Source organism: Malus domestica, chromosome 08 (assembly GCF_042453785.1).
Source record: "Malus domestica chromosome 08, GDT2T_hap1".
Lineage (NCBI taxonomy): Eukaryota > Viridiplantae > Streptophyta > Magnoliopsida > Rosales > Rosaceae > Malus > Malus domestica.
Window position 1 is genome coordinate 22,094,137 of NC_091668.1, and position 22,130 is coordinate 22,116,266.

General features: G+C 35.8%; 2 protein-coding genes across 2 annotated transcripts; one reads left to right on the forward strand and one right to left on the reverse strand.

Moving 5' to 3' along the window:
* Positions 1-3,415: 3,415 nt before the first annotated feature.
* Positions 3,416-4,915, forward strand: LOC103453314 (uncharacterized). The gene has a single exon (XM_008392853.4). It carries the CDS (start codon positions 3,548-3,550, stop codon positions 4,637-4,639), a length of 1,092 nt encoding a protein of 363 aa, XP_008391075.1. The 5' UTR covers positions 3,416-3,547; the 3' UTR covers positions 4,640-4,915.
* Positions 4,916-10,076: 5,161 nt separating this feature from the next.
* LOC103453315 (inactive TPR repeat-containing thioredoxin TTL3-like) lies at positions 10,077-13,782 on the reverse strand. Its single transcript, XM_008392854.4, has 7 exons — positions 12,580-13,782; positions 12,290-12,485; positions 12,024-12,196; positions 11,471-11,804; positions 11,159-11,363; positions 10,977-11,077; positions 10,077-10,615 (listed from the first exon to the last, which is right to left on the reverse strand). Exons 1-7 carry the CDS (start codon positions 13,569-13,571, stop codon positions 10,463-10,465), a joined length of 2,154 nt encoding a protein of 717 aa, XP_008391076.1. The 5' UTR covers positions 13,572-13,782; the 3' UTR covers positions 10,077-10,462.
* Between the last annotated feature and the right edge of the window lie 8,348 nt (positions 13,783-22,130).

A 22,130-nucleotide genomic window follows, 5' to 3' on the forward strand; every position in this document is an offset into this window, starting at 1 on the left:
ATCGAACTTAAGACCTCTCACTTGCAAATGAAAAGAAATACCACTATATCTTATGTAACATCCCACATCGCCCAGGGGAGTGATCCTTAAATGTATATTCTCATCCCTACTTAGCACGAAGTCTTTTGAGAGCTCATTGGCTTCGGGTTTCATAGGAACTCTGAAGTTAAGCGAGATGGAGGCCAGAGCACTCCCATGATGGGTGATCCACTGGGAAGTTGCTCGTGAGTTCCCAAAAACAAAACCGTGAGGGAATGGTAAGCCTAAAGCGGACAATATCGTGCTACGGTGGTGGAGCGGGCTCGGGATAAGGTGGACCCAGGTTGGGATGTGACAAATGGTATCAAAGCCAATCCCTGACTGGATGTGTGCCGACGAGGACGTCGGGCCCCTAAGAGAGGTGTATTGTAACATCGCACATTGCCCAGAGGAGTGATCCTTAAATGTATATTCTCATCCCTACCTAGCACGAGGCTTTTTGGGAACTTACTGGCTTCGGATTACGTAGGAACTCCGAAGTTAAGTAAGAAGGAGGCCAGAGCACTCCCATGATGGGTGACCCACTGGGAAGTTGCTCGTGAGTTCCAAAAAACAAAACCGTAAGGGAATGGTATGCCCAAAGCGGACAATATCGTGCTATGGTGGTGGAGCGGGCCCGAGATAAGATGGACCTGGGCCGGGATGTGACATCTTAGTACTAAGTGACCGTAACTTTGTATTAAATTCAAGTCAAACTTCGAAACTTACTTCAATCAAGTGGAGACAAATATTAATTCACCAAAAGCCAATTGATCGGCTTCTATGTACGTTAAGTGGTGCTACATTTTCTTACTACTCTTGCCTTGCATCCTGATTATAAAATTTACATTCGGTTTGTGATCTTTCATGTGTGATCAATTAAGTCAAATACGGTGTGGATAATGTCTATGCATTCTAGTGCAGATTTGAACTCCATCAATTATTTTTCCTTCTAACAACTAACAATTTAACCTATTAACACTATTGTTTGTAATATATATATATACTTGTGGTGTGGACAATTCCACCACTACTGATTGACCCGACTGACTAATCTCCCAGGCACAAAGCTAGCCTAATTGGGACTCACAAGATGGCTCATCAAAGGCCTTAATCTGCTAACAATTTTTTTAGAAATCACTATATATATATATATATAATTTACATTTGATTTGTGATCTCTCATGTGTGATTAGTTAAGTCAAATACGGTGTGGATAATGTCTATGCATTTTGGTGCTTTGAACTCCATCAATTATTTTCCCTCCTAACAACTAACAATTTAACCTATTAACACTATCTATTTGTAAAAAAAAAAAAAATGTGTGTGGACTAGTTATGGTGGGCGACTTAAACTATAAGTGGTTTAGTTTTTCTCTACGAACCTATGTTAAGACTCGAATATCCAACTCAAAATCAACTAATATCAAATCAATAGAGAGGTGAGAAATGCTAAGGAGACTCTCCACCACTTCATCATTTTGGCACAATATTTATGATGTTAAATTGAATCCCGAAAAGATGTGGAGAGCTCATAGAAAGTTACACTTTTCAGAGTTTTTATATAATTGTTCAAGGCCTTGGGATTAATGATGTATCATGTAAGATTTTATACTCTTTTCATCATGACATAGAGTGAGATTTTTTTCGGCTTAGACATGCATGGAAGGCCCCAAATAAAAGTAAAGTCCAATCCTAATTCCTAAGGCAAGTTGTTGTTAGAGGGGTCATATTTTTTCCAAGCTCTCAAGTACATTTCTCCCTCACTTCATCATGACATCCACACTTTGCTTAATCCCATTCCTCTTTTTTATGATGAACTCTGCGGATCCCATCCCTTATTTTCTAGGCTTTCGATCTGCTTTTCACAACCCCCTTGGGCTTATTAGTATAAGCAAATTCAGTTAAACAATGCATTGCTCATATTCTAACAACTCACCAGCCGCCACTACATCTTGTGTTTGGCTATAGAGAGTTGGAAAGAGAGAGAAAGGATAGAAAATTAGAATTTAAAATGTAAGTTTAGTAATTTCTCTCACATATTTTGGAAGATTAAGAAGCAATCTTTAACTTATAAATGATATTTAAATTTTCTTATTCATGCGCTATTCAATGAGTAAAAAGGGTAGCATATTGTTTTTAGCTAAATTGATTACATACTGTTTTTAGCTAAATTGACTACGTTTTGCAAATGTTTATCTAAATTTGATTGATATTTTCTTTTCATTTCTATCACTTACCTATTATCTCTTGGAATTTCTCAAAGGAATCAATCTCTTTATCTGTCACTTATCGTTTAACACAGTATAAATTTTCGCATTATATTTGTCATGAGATATCTTTATAGATGTGTCAAATTATGATTTGCAGGTGAACAAGTCAAAGGAACCACGAAGCAATGTTCGTTATTATGCCTAATGGTAGTTAAACCAAGTGATTTGTATGAAATGATATGCAACCTGAATCACTAAGCAATTATTTATAAATCCCATCAAGATGAGAGGGTGTAAAATCACTAGGAATGACTTAAGAAGACCCCCAAAATTCTTGTGGGGTTCAATTCAATTGAAGAGAAGTGGTTTGGTAGTTGTTCACTTGCTTTGTGGGCACTAGCAATGCAATGGAGGAGGAGAGCATGGGTCACAAGTTGGTGGTATGATTTGATCATCAAACAAGGCTCGTGGCCTTTTACTTTCCCATGCACCTTTCTTCTAAAAAGCTTAAACATGTTTTGGAAGCATAGAGAAAAGTAAAGGCTATGAAAGAAGCAATGTCTTGTGACCCTGTGACCCCATTTCAAAGGGTGCAAAAAGTAGTGTCACAACAAATGTCAAACAGATGTTGAAGAGTGCCAAGTAGGGGTGGGCATTTTCTCCGGAGGATCGAAATCGAACTTGGATTGAACCGGAAAAAAACCTTTCGGTTTGATTCTTTTTTGCTGATTTCGGTACAGGTGCGAAAAATCGAACTTGTTCTATATAAATTAGTTTGGTATCGGTTCTATGTTTATTATCGAACCATACCGTGCCCAGGCTTAATGCGAAGGGAAAATTTTGATGACTGTCTAGTATCAATTTACAAGACTTGATACATTTCCGTTACTTTATTTATATTTATTAAAGAGTGTTAAAAGAAAAAATATTAATTGTTATGGGATATCGGTTTATAGTATTTTATACAGTCTTTTAATACTTTGTCAATACTTATTACAATTGAATTGATATTTGGCCAGTGTTTGGTAATATAGACGACTAATCTCTCAAATATTATTAATGTATTAAATATTGTAGATTATTAGTCGATATCCAGTCAATTACTGCGGGAAAAAAAAAGAGTAGGGAAAGGAAAACACAAAAGAAAGTTAGAGAGGTTAAATACATCAAATAAAGGCAAAAGCAGAGGAAAGCTGTCAAACTCTCTCACCTTTCTTTTAAAAGCCAATCCAAAACACACATCAAAAACCCAAAAACACACAATTTCAGCAAGAGAGCAGAGCAGAGCACATGATCTAAGCAACAAACAGTCAAAAGATGAAGGGAAGGGAAGCCAAAGGAGCACTCTCAGCTGATCTCTTGGTATGTTTTCCTTCAAGAACCAATCTAAAACTCATGCCAAAGCCAATTTGCAGTCCCGCGAGGCCCTCGGAGCCCAACAACCGCCACCACCACCATCCCCACCACCACCAACAGCTCGTGAAAAAATCGAGCATTGGGAAAAGTGGTCTTGGCCACGCCAGTCCTCTGCTGTGGAAAAAGACTAAGCACGCGGACCCAGAGAACTCCGAGCCCACCTCCCCAAAAGTCACCTGTGCCGGACAAATCAAAGTCCGGCACAGGTCTGGCTCATGCAAAAGCTGGCAAACAGTGATGGAAGAGATAGAGAGAATTCACAACAAAAAACAGAGGAAACAGAAGAGGCCCAATTGGGCTGAGGCTCTTGGGTTCAAGAAAGAAGTCATGCAATTCTTGACTTGCTTGCGAAGCATGAGGTTCGATTTTCGGTGTTTCGGTTCTTTTCCTCACGAATCCGGTATTACTTCCGAGGACGAAGAAGAGGAGGAAGAAGAGAACATAGACCGTCGAGAAAACCATGTGGGTGGTGAGGGAATTAGTGACGGTGGTGACCAGAGTAGCTCAAGCACTGTGTTTTCGAAGTGGTTTATGGTTTTACAGGAAAATCAGAGTAATGGGTTTTGTAAAGAGGACAAGAAAAAGAGAAACTGTACGCCAAATTTCGATGATGATGTCGGAATTGGATCAACTTCCGAAGCTCCGGCAGCGGCCGTTCCGCCGCCGAATGCTCTGTTGCTAATGAGGTGCAGGTCCGCCCCTACAAAAACATGGCTGGAAGAGAAAGAAGAAAAAGATGACGAGGAGGAGGAGGACGACGACGAAGATGAAGAGAAAGAAGGAGAAAATGGAATGGAGAAAGAGGAGAAAAAAGCAAAAGTTACGCTGAGGAGTTTAATCGAGGAAGACAAGCAGAACAAAAAGATGGAGAAGTTGGTGGTGATGGCATATGATTCTGATTTCTACAACATTTCATCAGACATTGCAAAGGAGACGTGGGTTGTTGGTGGATTGAAGGAAGCAATTTCCAGGAGTCGAAGTTGGAAGAGATGATGTTTTTTTTTTTTTTAATTTTTAATCTCCTGCTTTGATTTGTTTTTAAGTTTATTTTTGTGAGCTGTTTTGTCCACTGAATTATTCAGTGGGAAACTGGTCAATCCAAAGCTCCTTTAGTATTACTTTTGCTTCATTCTTGTTGTTCTAGAGTAGTACATGTCCAGCTTTTCTCTTTCTTTTTTGCTGCAAAAGGGTTTTGCCAGAATTTTACATTTTCGTCATGTATATCTTTTGCTTCAGAAATTAGAAATAGAAACTATTTGTGATTTTTAATTTTACACTACACGCTGGTGCAGGATACACTGCAGTTTAAACGGCTAGATTAATATTGTCAAATTTCAGCCGTTAAATATATCAGCTCAAATATCGATGCACTGTAAAATTTAGAATTTCAGGGAATTAAGTGCAAAACATGTGTGTGTGTGTGTGGACATACTGGTGAGTGTTGAACCAAGGGGAATGTTCCAAGTAGAAAAAGGACTGAGATTTAGTCAGAATTGTAGGACCAAGAAACATGACATATTATATCAACCAGCGACTCTTGAGTAACTGTAGAGGGATTCTCAGAGCAGCACCTTCCTCATGTGGAGTATGATCGCTCTACCAAAACTCCAAACATAGTATGAACGAAAAGATAAGCTTCAAATGGATTCCTAACTGCTCATTTGGAGAGAGAATTGATGTCATTTTGTCACTTTTTCTATGCATGCAAGTAAGTTTTATCTAAACATAAATGGGTCTACAATGTGATTAATAAGTTTGTCTAGATTGTTATCTTTTGACGATTACGTGTATGTCATCCATATGTCCTAAAGTTTATCACGATTGCTACGTTTTTATCACTCTTCTTAAATGCATATTGTTTTTTGTTTCATTGTTATTACCTTGTATTTGCATGTGCTCTAATATTCTAATGGATGAGGCGTTGGGTTTTTACCTATGCGTTCCGAGTTTGAAACTCTCCCTCCCTTAAAGTAGTGTAATAATTTTGAATCCTATCCCCTCCCCTTAGTATTAAAAAAAAAATTGTTATTACCTTATAGGCCTTTTCTTTAGTAAAATAAGTCATATCTTAATAGATAAGCATTCTATAATGTAATTGTTGGAAAATATTAGTACGTAGGTTTATTTTAGTATTTGGGTTTTACTTGTTAGTTTAGGATTTGGGCCTATCCCATATGAGTTAGGGTTTCTTAGGTTTAGTTCTCTATAAATATTGATTATAATTTATTTTGAAAATTAAGTCATTCACAATGTAGTTTCTTAGGGTTTTGTAGCCTTTTTGACATTCTCATTTGTTTAATAATATTTTTCTTTTGTTAGTTTTATCGTTGCGCACTCTGATATTCAACTTGGTATCAGAGCGAGTTCGATCCTTAGGGTTCAATATGTTCTCGTTGGTATCAATTTGTTTGCCTTTGTCGTCGTTTGTTTTAGATTTGTTAGTTGGTATTGATTGTTTGCAAGGAAAAGAAAAATGAAAGAAAAAAAAAAGTTTTGCTTGTAGAGGAGAAGATCCCCCGACAAATAAAAAAAGGGGACGAAGGAGAAAAGAAGGCAAAAAAAAAAAAAAAAAAAAAGGAACCACGGAAAGGAAGAAGGAAGAAAAAAAAGGGCAAAAAAAAGAAAGGAAAAAAAAATATGGTTGTTTTGTGGCACATGTATTCTTGCATTGGGCATGGTAGCTTGAACTTGGAATGGAAATCTGGCATCGGCATCAGCATCGGTATTGGCATTGGCATCGGCATCGGCATTGAAATTTGGAGTTTTGCATCCACATCTACTTTGGCAAACCCATGTCGTGTACTGCCATGAGTTTGACAGGGGGTGTTGGAAAATATTAGTATTTAGGTTTATTTTAGTATTTGGATTTTGCTTGTTAGTTTAGGATTTGGGCCTAGAGCATCCGATTTAGGGTTTCTTAGTTTTAGTTCTCTATAAATATTGATTTTAATTTAGTTTGAGAATTAAGTCATTCACAATATAGTCTCTTAGAGTTGTGTAGCCGTTTCGGCATTCTCGTTTGTTTAATAATATTCTTATTTTGTTAGTCTTATTTTGTTTTGTGTCCTATCTTATTGTTATACTTTTCCAATCTTTCTATATGCATGTTTTCCATTTGCCCCAAATTTGTCTTCATGATTACTTGTTTGCCAATCTTCACAAATGCGTATCATCCATTTATCAGATGTTATTTACTCTTAGACCTCATCTTTAGTATAAGTGATTTCAAACTTAATAAAAATTTTAGCCTGAATGATTACATTTTGGTCACTCTTGCTCTGAGTTCAAATCTCCTACACCCAAAATCTTTTGTAACTTGTATCATTGAATGACACATGTCATTTTTGTATAGTTTATCTTTAATATTTTAAAGAATGGTCATGTGTTAACAAATAAGATAGGTCACAAAAAGACTACAGAAAAGTTTGAGTGCAGAAGATTTGAACTCTCTTGCTGCATGCATATTATCCATTTTTTTCATGTTTTTAACTAGTACAATAAACCCCAAAAATAAAACTCAGTCAAAATGTTGCCTATATTGGGACGAAGCCAAAATTTGTGGCTAAATCTCTATGTATCAGGTCCAGATCACAATGAAGACCCATAAGTGAAATTCAAAGAAACAGTTGGACCGCGAGCCCAATTGGAGGTCATAGCCTAACTTGGTGCAATTAGTAGTGCAACAACGTAAGTTGTATTTAATTGTGTCATGGACTTTACATTCTTCAAAGAACACACATTTGTGAAACCCTTGACAAAATAAAATGTTCCAAATAACACACATTTTTTCAGTTGTATAAGAGCAATCATATGATTGATCAACTACAATCACTGTTAGGGTTCAAAATTTTCACCTAAAAGCCTAATTATATTCGGAAGCCTAGTCATTATATTTTCATAGCAAACCAAACTCAAATTCAAGCGTAAAGTGCAAAGGGTATGCAAATTCACAATCATGCCATGCCAAAAAAAAAAAAAAATTCATAATATGGACAGTCAATAAATTTACGCTAAACTCATACAAAACCACATGTATTCATCATGTCTATATCGAAACAGGTTTATAATATTAATACATTAACATTTTAATTCGAATCACGCCAAGTTACTCTTCACCCAACACGCTTAACTGGCCCAATCCACATAATGGGACTTGCCGTGTGGGTTATAGAGTAGACGAGTTATGAAAGTCCATTGGGTCTGTATAGAATTAAAGCTTGTGAATGTTTTGGGCTGCTTGGGAGCATCAAAGTCCAAGCCCACAACTTTAATTTCATGTTGGAAGGATGTGAGACATAATTTCTTACCCTTTCCTTACAAACCAACTAAAAGACTTCAAACCCAAGCATATTCAAAACCCACTTTCCCTAGATTCATGCGTTGAAATAATCCAACCTTGAACCGCACACCTCGTTTTAACGTGCAAGAAGAAACTTACCAATTTAAGCTCGCATAGGAAACCAAGAGAGAAAATGGAGAAGAAGCGTAGCCAAAGATTGAGTTTTGCTATGAGATTTGGTGCACGAAAGGAGGGATTATGAGCAGAACGCACGAGGCTACCAACACTCTACACTACAAATCCAAAGAGGCATTATGTGGCTGCAACAATGGAAAAAAAGAAGGAAACTTGAACGAAAAGCACCAAATACTATTCACTTTAACGAAAAACCACATTTTTACACTAAAAAGTCAATTCTGGTACTATTCACTTTACCCTTTATTTTGTCCTTATCATTAAAACTCAAAGTTTTCAAGCCATTTTCATTAGTTTTCCTAAAAAAGAAGGGAATGCTTAACAACACACGAAAAAGAAAGAAAACCAAGGATTCTCAAGCTGGGACTTTGAGGAACTCCTGCGCCTATAAATTCAAGCCATTAGCCCGCTTGGAAGGCATAACGCACCAAGCAGAGCAAGCGAACTCTAAGTGCTGTAAAACCCTAATTCATGAGCCTTGGCATTTCTTTTATTCTGATATTTTCCATAAGCCTCCCTTATCCCTCAAAATTACCAACCCAGAAACCTTGATTCGCCACTTCAAAATCAACCACCATCAACGATATATCTCTCACGCCAAACTATTGGACTTTTAGCTCCCAACACATCATTCAGGCAATTCATAATTTGTTGTACAATCATTGCTAATAGGAGCTGTTGATTTATTTAAAAGTTGTTACCAAACAAGTTTTCATTATTCATTTTTAAAAAAAAAACAAAAAACAAAAAACTGAAAGTATTGACCATGCAAGTTTTCAATTTTTTGTTTAAAGAAAAAGAAAAAGGAATGAAATAGTTATCAATAGGTCCTTAGACCATCTCCAACTATTGGACTAAAACCTAAAACTTTTAGCCAAGAAACAACCTTTTTGTTCTAACCTTTCAGGCCTAAATTTTTTAGCTTGAGATTATTAAAGAATAAATTTAGGCTAATTTTTTCTTTTAAAGTAATTAAAAAAAATTATATACACTATCATAATTTAATTTTATGAACATTTTAACCTAAAAATATTTAAATTCCAATAAATATCAAAAAATCACTAAATTTGGGTGAATTTTGAGGTAAATATATTTTTTTAATTATTTTAGCTGTTGAATTTAAATTTGAGCCATTAGATTTTTTTTTTTACCATTAGATTTGATTATAGGGAACTTTAACGAAAAGCTCTCGGTACTGTTCACTTTAATGAAAAACCACATTTTTACACTAAAAAGTTAATCATGGTACCATTCACTTTATCCTTTATTTTGTCCTTATCGTTACTCAGAGTTTTCAAGCTCTTTTCATTAGTTTTCCTTTGATTATATTCGATCTCAATTGTTCGATTCAATAAATCCTGGGAGAGATGCCCATGTGGGTGGGTTCCCGCTAGTGGTGCCCACATCATTTTCTGGGCTAAATCTTGGGGGGGGAATTTGGCTTTTGTTTGGTTTTTAGCTTTTAGCCCACACATTTAGCATGGGTTGGGTTTTAGGGGGGGGAATAAAACCTAAAAAATAGCATTTAGCCAGGGTTGGGTTTGGTCTTAAAAAGTGAAAAGTGAAATGAAATGGTCATCAAAAATTCCCTAAGTTCTGCCACTTAGTACTACAGGTTAGTGATATTCCTCTTCACTTGTAAGTGAGAGGTCTTAGGTTCGATCTCGTCAAAGACGATTTGCTAGCCCATTGTGAGGCTTAGCCCACATCCCCATCCTATTAGTGTAAATAATACCATTTGTGCAAAAAAATAATAATAATAAATTCCCTAAGCTCTGATCAAACAAAAAGAGGTTGTGCTCAAGTGGTTAATTAAGTGCATTTAACCTTGAACCTGATGTCCTAGTTTCGATTTTTCTTTCTGCTATGAATATATATATATATATATATCATCAAAATAACAAAGTTCTTGTTCGATTTCTCTAGCTACTATCACTTGTAGGAAAATAACAAAAATAACAGAGTTAACAGACAGTATGAATATTTAAAACTTCCTCTAACTTCTGATCAACCACAATTCACTTTTACCAGGGCACATGTTGGTGTGCAACATATGGGAGAACCAAAACCAAAGTGAAAGAAAAAAAAAACAATCATGAAGGTATACAAATTCAAGTCCACTCAAATTCCCTTATTCTAAATTTCATCTATGATTACACTGATTCTCCTCCCATCCTTTTTGCTTTATGTGCAGTGCAGGCAAAGTTATCAAGCAGATATGATTGGCCCAATCAATTTTGTCATGTGGCCTTCTTCTTTTGCAAGATGTGAAGTTTCTTCTGCCAGTCACCTTATATAAACTGTAATTTTTGGTTATCTTCTGTTTAATTTAACTATCCCGATCAGCTGCTAAACAATTTGACTGAGCTTTCTAATAATTTATGGTTTTTGCCTGGAATTTCTTTGACCCTTGATCCATTTTTATATATCTTGAAAGCTGGGATTGTGCTCACATCCTCCATTTTGGCCAAGTAGGGGTGGTCTTCAACCTCCACCTAATTAAAAAAATTACTCTGAAAGTTAAAAAACAATACTAATATAATCTCATTAAATATGTAGAAATTGAACTTTCATGAAAAAAAAATGTAGAATTAGAACTGGTAACAAACTTGTAGTAAAAGTAAAATTGGAGGGAAACCAAAGTTTACAAACTTGTATTCAAAAGTAGACTGGGGTTGGTTGGCGGGGTCAATGTTTTGGTTTCGGTCCAGAGAAAATCTCATACTGACATCAGTGCGATTTCTGGTCTTGACCAAAACTAAACTATGCCCCTCGTTCTACTTTTTATTAAAAGTTTACAAGAAGTTCTGTTTGTGAATATTTCATGTTGACCGTATAATCTTAGTAATAACTAACCTTGAGAAAATTGACAGATGGGAATCTTTTGCAGACTTGGTGCAGGGCTTGAAACACTTCCTTTTGTTTAGTTTTGTTACAAAACAGCACCACAGACATCCCTGTTGTTGAGACAATAAAGTGTTAGTTTTGTTGACGTCTTTCTAATCTAGTTAGGCAGAAATTAGAACTTATTCAGCTACCTGGGGATGTCGCAAAGTGTCTAAAATGCTCATTGCTGGTAACAAGAACCAAATTTGATCCTAATTTCGCATCTTCAACATCTTCGTCGTATTGTTTTTTAAGCTGGATCTTGGCTTCAAACAGAGCCTTCCCAACTTCCTTGTCTCCAGGAGTTTCCCGTATCAGCATCTCATAATCTTGAATTGCAGCTCCCCACCTTTCCAACTGAGATAGCACAAAACAAATAGAAGTGTACTAATTAGTAAAGGATTGTTACAGACTCAATTTTTTGTGCAGAAAGTGTGCTTGGCTTTCAAGTAATAACAATTCACCTTGGCATTGCAATCCGCGCGGCGTAGCCTGGCCTTGCTATAAGAGGGCTGCAAATCAAGTGCTGCATTGCAATCTTCAATGGCTTTTTCGAATTGACCAAGCTTAGAACGACAAGCTGCTCGATTGCATAGTAAAATAGAATTGTGTGGATCGTGCTGTAGTCCTTGGCTATATACTACACAAGCTTCTGAAAACTTTGATACCTTGAAGAGAAGGTTACCACTTACTCGGGCTGACGCAACAGCTCTAGCCCTCTTCACCACCATACCGACATTCTTGTCACATGGATTTAGCCGTTCTGCATTTTGAGCTGCACCTATGGCGTCCTCAAACCTGCCAACCCCGTAGCTCTAAGATGTTAAAATCTTGACATAACATCTTACCTGACCTAAGATAAATTAATACTAAATTACTAATGATCAGGATGCTAAGTGTACTTAAGTTGGCTGCAAATAAATTATAGGGACCAACCTAACTTGTGATGCAATACACGACATATTTAAAATCCTATATTATATTAATTAGCACTAATTAATTAATTAATTAACTAACCTGCCAGCCGCCAAGTAAACCTGAACTCCTATCACTAACAGGTAAGTACTATTTGCCATTCCAAAAAATTTGGTGCAAATATCAGTGCCAAAACTGGGTCGATTTTGGTAGGTGGCATAGGCTTCTTGATGTCTTTGAAGCTTCAGCAAGGCCTCAGCTTGTAAAGCAAACACCTAACCATGATTAGATTAATTATTCTGATTAACAGATTAGATTAATTAACTTTTGGCATAGCTACGGGTTGACCAAAGAAAAAAGCTAATTACCTGTGGAGCTGAATTGGCACCTGAGGAAATTGCCAGTTGGGTTTCGTTTAACAGAACATTCCACTCTTGTAATTTCTGAGCTTCAGTGCATCTGCTGAGGCATTTTTGAAGAGCCTGACATTGGTCAACGTCTTTCGAGTAAGCGTATCGACCCGAGTGCTTGTAGTGATCCAATGCTTTCTCTGCTTCTCCCAATCTAAATGACAGATTAATGTTCTTGTGTAAGCAAATGTCTTAAAAGAATTAAATATGTTACCTGAAAATTTTTGTCATGTAGGAAAATATGTTACCTGAGATATGTTGTTGCCAACCGATGATGAGCTTTGTGGTAAGAGGGTTCAATCTGGATTGCTTCTTTGCACTCGAAAACCGCCTCAATGAGACGGCCTAAACCAATCAAAGCTGCTGCTTTGTTGCTATAGTAGGCTGCCTTGTTTGAATCCAACGCAATTGCGCGATCATACAAACCCATGGCTTCTTCGAATCTGTCCTCCTTGTATGCCTCATTTCCCATTGACTTCAAAACCTCAGGGTCATCGCTGTTTCTCCTCACAATGTTGCCCATCACACCATTGCCTCCTAGTTTTCCAAAGCCATTTTTTCGGCTAGGTGTGGAATTCGAGTCTTCGAGGTTTCTAGGATGATAAGCCAGATTCTTGGTTGAAATGGCACTGGGACTATTGCTTGCTATCTGACTGGTAACGCCGGGCTTCCTCAAGTTCCTAGACTGTCCTGTAAAAATTAAACTACTTAAAGTGGCTCGGACTGGAGCTTCGGTTTCGTTGGCTTGCTGGTGATCACTGATCTTCCTACTGAGCTCTGCAGAGCTAGCAGTGAACGCTCTTCGTAGCTTCATCTCTTTTGCCAAGTCAGGGTGCTGTGACATCTTAATTTGCCCTGCTCCATTGGATGAAAAAATTGAGCTTCTTGCAGCATCTGAATGTCTTCTTGGTTGAACCTTTTGGTGGCAAGCTGAAGGCCCTGGATGACTCAAGCTAGGCTTCCTGGCATGTTTTGAGTCCAAATTCGGAGAAGGTTTACCTGAATTCAAGGAAATTACAGTAGCACTACCCTCTGTGGATTTGGTTTGTTGGTTCTTGGATTCATTGTACTTTGAAGAACAATATTCACTGGTTGGTGCATTCAAATCATTTGTGCTAGTATTTGAGGGTAGTGAATGAACAGATGATTTTCTAGGCCAGTAGCTACTGCACTGGAAAATCCCACCCATAAAACCACAACCCAATTCATTTCCCACCTTGTACTTTGCCATATCTGCCATTTTTTTCTTCAAGTTTTTGGTACCTACAGCAGAAGCTACTTATAGAAAACTGGTGTGTTAAAACTCACGTTAAAAACTAATATAACATGTAGAATTAGGATCTGTATAATAGCAGAAAACAATTAAATGAACAAGGAAAAAAGAAAGACTCGTTTAAAAATATGGGAAATATTTTTTTGAAGAGATGGCTTCACCCCTGAAGGATTTTATTGAAACAGAATATTATCCAAAGGGTGTTTAAATAAGCTCACAGCCTCCTTAGAGTGGCTTCCAAGAAACCAACTTTATCTTCTTCTTTTTTGAGGTTTTTTTTTTGGTAGAAGCTGTGTGTAGGGTCAAAACCATAAACACTTAAAGGAAAACTAATGAAAAGGGCTTGAAAACTTTGAGTTTTAATGATAAGGACAAAATAAAGGGTAAAGGGAATAGTACCAGGATTGACTTTTTAGTGTAAAAATGTGATTTTTCGTTAAAGTGAACAGTACCGGGTGATTTTCGTTAAAGTTCCCTAAACTTAATTAGCGTCTTCAACAAAAGGGATTAGCCCCAGTGTAAGACTTTTTGTTATTAGGGTTCCCAAAATCGTTATTCTAATGACCAATTGATGTGAAATCTAAAACATTAAATTTAAATAAATATAGAATGAAGACATGGCACTACTATTCAAAAAATTTCCGCCAAAGGTGATATGATTAGAAAATAAATAAGATTATTCAAAAAGGACTTCTCAACCTCTTATGGTGGCTGAGGCTCATCTTTTTGACGAAGCACAAGACGTATACGGCTGGGAAGTGAGACAATTAGACAAGGATAATGTTATTCACTATATATTTTTACTTCACACGCATCTTTATTAATTTTTAAGGACTGAAAATTAAAAGGAGTGAAAAGTAAAATTAGATATGTGGGTCACACTACCATTAGACAAATTTGGAGGATGTGGGTTTAAAAACTATGACAAGTGGCTTATTAAATCCTGATTAATATTGAGTTGTCTTTGTTAAACTTATGGTTAGAAACTGAGAAGTTGACCAATGCATACACCTGATAGGGAATATAATTAGACAAGGATAATGTTATTCACTATACATTTTTACTTCACACGAATTTTTATTAATTTTTAAAGACTGAAAATTGAAAGAAGTGAAAAGTAAAATTAGATATGTGGGTCGCACTACCATTAGACAAATTTGGAAGATGTGGGTTTAAAAACTATGACAAGTGGCTTATTAAATCCTGATTAATACTGAGTTGTCTTTGTTAAACTTTTGGTTAGAAACTCAGAAGTTGACCAATGCATACACCTGATAGGGAATATATAGCTACAAGTCTTCTAAAATAAGCTTTCCCAATTAAATAGAATGAATCATACTAATACAATAAATCATACGATAACAATGAATAGAATGAATCATACGAAAATAATGAATAAATTTTAAGCAAAAATGTGCTGGGAGAGAAAAATAGTGTTTGTTATATATATATATTTTTTTTTAAATACAATAAGAGCAATTCCATCCCTAAAGACTTTGCGCCAGCACCCAGCTCATTTATCCACTCAAGTGAACAGTAATAAATTCTAGTAAACAGTAATAGGCCAAAGCATCTCTACCCCTAAAACCAAATAGCCTAGTCAATTATATTAAAATATTATTAATTTTTATTATAAAATAATAATTTAATTTTTAACAAATGCATCTCCGCTCTCCTCCCCTGTCTCTGCCTCAGAAGCTCCCCCACCGCTCCCCTCCAATGTGCAGAAGAAAGAAACCCATTAACAAGATGAAGGGATATGGGAAGAACACAGTGGAAGGGATCTCTCTCTCTGAACCTCAACCTTGAGGAGGGCATCGAAGGCCCCCAAACCCCCATCCCCGCCGCCCTTTGCTTTGCTTGCAAATTGGCCTTCTTCAACCTCAGCCTCGAGGAGCTCTGCACCAAGATCTTTCTGCGACACGTTGATCGTGCGGGAGGTTGATGACTCGGCTGACAACAGATGGCCCGGCATGTGGGTTTGTCGATTTTAGGCCGTTCTCTTGCCTAGCTTGGGTTGGGTGCCGGTCAAAATGCTAGGCTGGAGTGGATAGCCTGAGTGCTGGGCTGGTTTTTTGGCTGGGTGCTGACCTATCAGTTCCCCGGTGGAACTGCTCTAATCAAATTATTTTTTAGATATATCCTAAAAGCAAGAGAACAGTTTTAAATCCACATTTCAATTTTAAAAGTCATCCCCCACTATGAAAAGGAAAAGGGAAGCTCAACTCACATTCGAAATTTGGTGGGTTGAAATAATATGAAGTGCTTGTAGTTTCCAAAATTGAATAACTTATAGAGTAATGCATGGGAGATTAAATTTAGAAACTAAATTTGTAAACTAAATGATATGTCACAAATAGGAATAAACACATTTATCAACGTTTAATTAATAAACTAATCATAAACTTCTATGTCTTTTAGTTTTCAAAATTTATCTACTAATTTAATTTCCCTAGCATTCCCCTAACTTATAATATTACCCAACTTCTTCAAGAACCTAGAGGTATGATTACATAGGAAAGGAGATTTGTAGATGTCATGTAGATCCATTTTTAAATCAAATTTGCAAATTAAATAATGTGTTATTTTAAGCACGTTAATCAATACTTAAACCTTAATTCAATCATCAATCACATTATTTGATTTTAAAAGTTGATCTTCCTAAAATTACTCTTTACAAAAATTTAGCATGACAAGGATAATTGGCTTCCAACCTGAGAAATGAAAATTTATATAATATTGGAATCGAATTTCTAACTACTTATAAATTGAATGTATTTACCAAAATAAAGAAATAACCTCGAATCTGAGAATTGAAAATTCGAATATGGAATGACATTTAGATATATAAATTATTGGAACTATTACTAACCTTATTTGAGATAGTCTTCCCAAACAATAGATTGCATAATTCATGATCCAATATCATAGTGGATTAGGTGCTGAGTTTCCACACATGCCTCTTGCATTCAAAACTCCCCCCCTAAACTATTGTAATAATTTCGAACTCTCTCCCCTATCTTAATAATAATAAATTTATAAAAAAATAAGATTGTATTGAGTTGAAAAATACATAGCCAAATTAGATCAATTACAACAATTTCCCTCGCTGAAATTCCTTTATCGATTTGATAAATCCCGTATTAGGTGAACATATTAATCGTTGTTTATCACAAAGATCAATTGGTTGTTACATTATATTTCTTGTCGTTGTCGGCTAGTGTAATGCGTTACTTTTGTTAATTGCAATTGTTGTTCTTTATGCATAAATAGATGGGACTGTCGACCAAACTTGTTCTATACAGAAAAGCGACTAAGTCCATGCTGTTTGAATGTGTTTTGGTCTGCGATGTTGTAGGACCTATTGATTTGGAAAGTTTGTGAGAATATTTGTCCTGAATTTGCCCGTGGTGACATATCTAGTCGGTGCCGGCTTATAAACCCTAACAGCAACCTCACAAATTCTCAAACAATTTGGCAGACGAATATAATTCCATCAATTATTAATAGTTGGAATTTGGAAGGTATACCACATAATCTCATATGATTAATATATGATCGATCGACGTGCCACTCCAACTAGCTAGCACAGTAATTTGGTTCGGTATATGCAATGAGATTCCTGAAACCTACCATCTTATACGAGGTCAAGCAAACAGAACTTAGGTTAGGCTTGTGCTTTTGAAAGGTTGCCAAATCTTAAACACCGATCTGATGATGAATTAGAGGTCATTTATTTAACAGGAGAATAGAGGTTATTTGTTCGTGCAATGGTAACGTTGTTCTGTAAGGCAATGTGTCATTAAGTTATTAAACTGACAACTAGGTCTGACAATTTCTTACATGACTCGTTAATCCGATACGAAATAATACAAAACTAATAGGTTTTAGATTAACCCATTAACGAGTCAGGTTGTTGTAGGGTCACTATTAAGAATGCACCAAGATGACAGGTTTGGTATGGCACAATTCTTTAAGATAATAAGTATGACACGAAAACGACAAATACATCTCTTTTGCCAGGTCTACTAACTACTAGTGGAGATGAAGTATACACTACACCTTCAAATAATAAGATTTTATATAACAATAATCAGTCGACCTTACATTTCAAATAATAGGCTTGCCGCTCAAGTTGTTAAAAACATAAATTCATGCACCTAAGTCTTGTATTTGCTTCTCTTCCAATAGTCCTTGGATAAACCAAAGACATAACATAAATACCAAACTTATTAATAGGAAAGTTTTCCCTTGCCAAATTTTCTATGGTTATGTTACTCAACGGTGAATTATGTTGATTCTTGTCTATATGTGCAACCCAAATTCATACAGTAATATTTATTTGGCAAGAGAATATTACTCATCTCCTGTAATGTTTATAAGATTATAGAGGATGGGGTAATGACGCCATGTTGCAACACTTTTTTGATGTGGTTCTTCAGCCAAATCCATGTATACATATTAGACTTTATTTGCCGACTAGTAGGCAGTTGTGTCATTCTCTTCAAGATATGACTTAACAGGGGTGGACTCAAAAGTGGCAAAGGGGCATTAAATCCCTAGAGAATCACACACTCTGTGAATTCTGAGCTCACTAAAAGCTAAGAATAATCTAGTCAAAGTTTACAACTATACATAATACCAAATGATCGACGAACCCCACTCTGATCTGATTTCAATATCCCTCTCTTGTACATTTGTCTTTATGCTCAAGAAACTTTGAACAAACGTATGGTCACGACTTCAAAGAATTTGGTATCGTAGGCTTAATATTCATAATATGCATGAAGGAGCAGAATATCTATGATGATTATTGCTGGATGTGGTTGAAAGCAAATACACGTGTTATGATTGTCTGCAAATAATGTATGCCTTCTATGTCACACAATCTAAAAATCACACGTGAATATTTGACTAGATAAATAAGCCAAGAGCGCCAGATGCTCCTGTTAAATGTCCTAAATCACAAGCAAACACTATGACTTTATTCTATGCATATCCTCATCAGTCTTTCTGTTACATTTAACCAATTCTTCATGTATATTATTGCAAGCAGAAAATGATGGCTGAAATTGTTTATATATGAAACAAAAAAAGTGTTTCTGAAAGAACTCAGCTAACTTAGTGTCAGAAATTTTTGTTATAACATTGAGAAATATTTTAGTATGATTGTAACATGGGTACGAGGTATTATGTCCAACTAATTTAGTCATGATACATGTATCTATCTATAATAGTATACCTCAAGTTCATAAATGGTTTCTCTAACCTATTAAGTCCCTAAGCGGAAATTAAGCAGTAAGAGTAGTTAGGGTTACTAATCTAACATATGTTCATGCCACAAAAGTTAGATGAGGATAACATTTATAAATTAAAGTAAAGGCGGGTACTCTGGGTAGGCCTAGGAGAGCAACACTTTTGCTTGGTGCAATCCAACTTTACCCAGCTGGACTTTTCCAACAAAATTGTGCCATTGGCATGCAATGTAAATCAACACACACAGCATTTTATGTATGTAAACAATTGGCCATACCAATACAAAATATAAGGATGAGCAACATTCTTTTGTGAAACAGATGTTTATATTGTCAGACTGAATTTAGAATTATACACGTGTTTGAAGACATAGGACAATAAAAGAACATTTCCTATGTGTCACGTAATAAAGAACATTCTCAATTGATTTGGTAAAGTTTCGCTTTGAACCCTCATCTATGTTTAACTATTAGAAATTTTCATATTTAGAGGGATATTTAGAAAGAAAGAAAAATTGGTGCATTATTGAATAAAGGTATATAACACATAAAACAGAATAAACTGCACGAATAAAGACACGGTAAAACAGAGGATAAATCTTTTTCTACTTTGAGGCATTGGTAAAAGCTAAATGCATGAAATTATTATCCAATAAACTTCTTCTCCACGTTGGAATCTTAAAAAGAATGTAAAAAAAGAAGGCAGGCTTGGAATGCAAGGCTTAAGCTGGATCATGGGAAAACGATACGTATAAGGTGTGAAAAACGAGGCAGCTGATGAGAGGCCCTGAGAGATTTTCTGAGATTGTAATATTGGCGTTTGGCAAGATGCAGATCGACGAGAGGCCATGGCCAGCTGCGTGCTGCTTGGGAACCAAGGCTGAGAGAAAGTTGAAGATACGTACAATAGGGTGTCCGGAAAGGGAGGCACGTGCACTTTAAGTAAAGACGACAACAGCTGGTCACGTGATCCAATGCCATCGAAAGCGGGCCAAGCCTTGAGCTTTAAGCATGTTTGTCATCTATAATAATGTCTTTGTAACCAGAACCCTAGCCAGTTGTGGCTCAGGTTCACATGGCATGGGGATCAGCCTCAACAAAACATTCTAATTAGCAGTTCCCATGCATACAGCTTCCCCCAATGCTCTTAAAATTTTGAAATTTGTAATCTCCCGACTCTCGCAAAGTGGTAAGCCTTATTGGCGTGATAGTTAATCCCAATGACATAGATTATGATTTGTTAAAAACGAACCAAACCAGTGGGTGTAAAAAAATGTGCTTGTTACATCTGGGTGAGATCATACTTTTTCTTTATTCTTTGTTTGAAAATTGTGTACTTATTCCATGTATTTTTATATTGCAATGAATATATTTTGTAACTTACATCACTTATTCAGTTATTCTTTCCATTTCATAAACTCAAGTCAGAACTTTATTATATGGTTCAATTAATTGTCAGATAAAATATGATGCATTGAACTTTACACACTCTTATCATGTTTCCTTTTCTTCTTCTTTTTCTTTAAAAGAGAGAGAGGGAGAGAGTATATATGCATGTAATTATGTGTGATAAAATTTCATCACAATACCTTTTTAGAGCCGTAAAAATATAAAGGAAAAAATTCTTATAGAAGTGCTTATAATAGTGGTTTCATATTGTAGTCTTGTGTATTTGTCTAAATTAATACGAACTATGTTCAGGCACATGTAGGACGTGTTCGAGTATGATCATAAAACCAAAATCTTTAGGCCCGCTATTAGGATTTAGTTGGTACAGAAAAGTCTCAAGATAGGGGTACTAATCTTACAGATGTGGGGATTATTTTGAATTATGAATGTTGGCTCGAACACTTAGTATTGAACAAAGAAACATAGTTTGTTTGTATATGAATTTTAATAGGAGAATTACATGAGTGTAGGTAATAAATAATATATATATATATATATATATGTATGTATGTATGTATGTGTGTGTGTGTGCGAGCGCGTGTGTGTGTATGTAGAGGTGTTTGCTCTTATAAAGATACACTTAATTTCTAACCCAAGAGCCTATTATTGGTTAAGCATTAAGCTGTAATATATATATATATATATATATATATATATATATATATATATATATATATATATATATATATGTGTGTGTGTGCGCGCGTGTGTGCGTGTGTGTGTAGAGGTCTCTGCTCTTATAAAGATACACTTAATTTCTAACCCAAGAGCCTATTATTGGTTAAGCATTAAGCTTTTGTCATAGAGGAGAAGGAACGCGATTGCATTTGATCATACATCGTCATCATCAAATCAAATTGATAAACCTTATAGGCCTAACATGGTCCACTACCAATATTACCAAATTGTCCTAAATCACCTATTACTAGGTTTTGGTTTTTATCACAAAATGCATTAGTGATATTAGAGGTAGAATCTCCTTGAGTTGTATATTATTTTGTCATATGCTCAACGTGAGATTCTATTCTCCAACATGCCCCCTCACAAGTGGCCCCACACGAGGTCATACAAGAAATCTATTCCCACATAATGAAATGATCAAATCATTATACTTGAGTTAACGCCAATCTTTTTTAAAGTCCAATTAGTCAATAGTCAGTCGCTAGAGCCAAAGCCAATGTTTTCAAAGGTCCAACTTAAAGGAAGCACATTCGAGTCCAATAACTCAGGCTTCTAACGTGTAGAGAGAATATCTTGCTCTGATAACATAATAAACGTTATAGGCCCAACATGTACACCAACAATATCACTGATATTGACGCAACTTAACTACTTATTACAAGGTGTTAGCTTTTAACTTAATGAGCATTGATGATATTAGGGGTCGAACCTTCCATATATAAGTTGTATATTATTTTATTATATGCCTGATGTAAAATTCTATTCTCCAACACAATTTGTACAAGTTAGTTTTCTTTTATATGGATAGGTAGCTTATAAGAGTTTATGAGTTTGTGGTTTATTAACTACCTCAACAAAGATCATATGTTGAATATCATACATGAGTACTGTCAATTGAGTCTTTATACATTACAATATTGATATTTTTCCTTTAAAGAAAGGGGACAATAGAGGTTTACATAATGGATCAATCATAATTAGTAATAAGGGTTAATCTCATTTTACTACCCTGAAGTTTCGTGGTTTTTAACATTTGATACATGAAGCTTTTTTCATCCCAGAGTCATACCTCAATTCTTAATTTTGGGACAGTTTCATACATCTGTTAAATTTTCCGTTAGAACTTCTGTTAACTGATGAC

Bases quoted from the DNA above. Each gene is read 5' to 3' on its own strand.
- LOC103453314 (XM_008392853.4), top strand. From the start codon at position 3,548: ATGAAGGGAAGGGAAGCCAAAGGAGCACTCTCAGCTGATCTCTTGGTA.
- LOC103453315 (XM_008392854.4), bottom strand. From the start codon at position 13,571: ATGGCAGATATGGCAAAGTACAAGGTGGGAAATGAATTGGGTTGTGGT. The intron at 12,197-12,289 runs GTAATTAGCTTT...AATCATGGTTAG, and splicing joins GTGCCAATTCAGCTCCACAG to GTGTTTGCTTTACAAGCTGA. The intron at 11,364-11,470 runs GTGAATTGTTAT...GTGCTATCTCAG, and splicing joins GCGCGGATTGCAATGCCAAG to TTGGAAAGGTGGGGAGCTGC.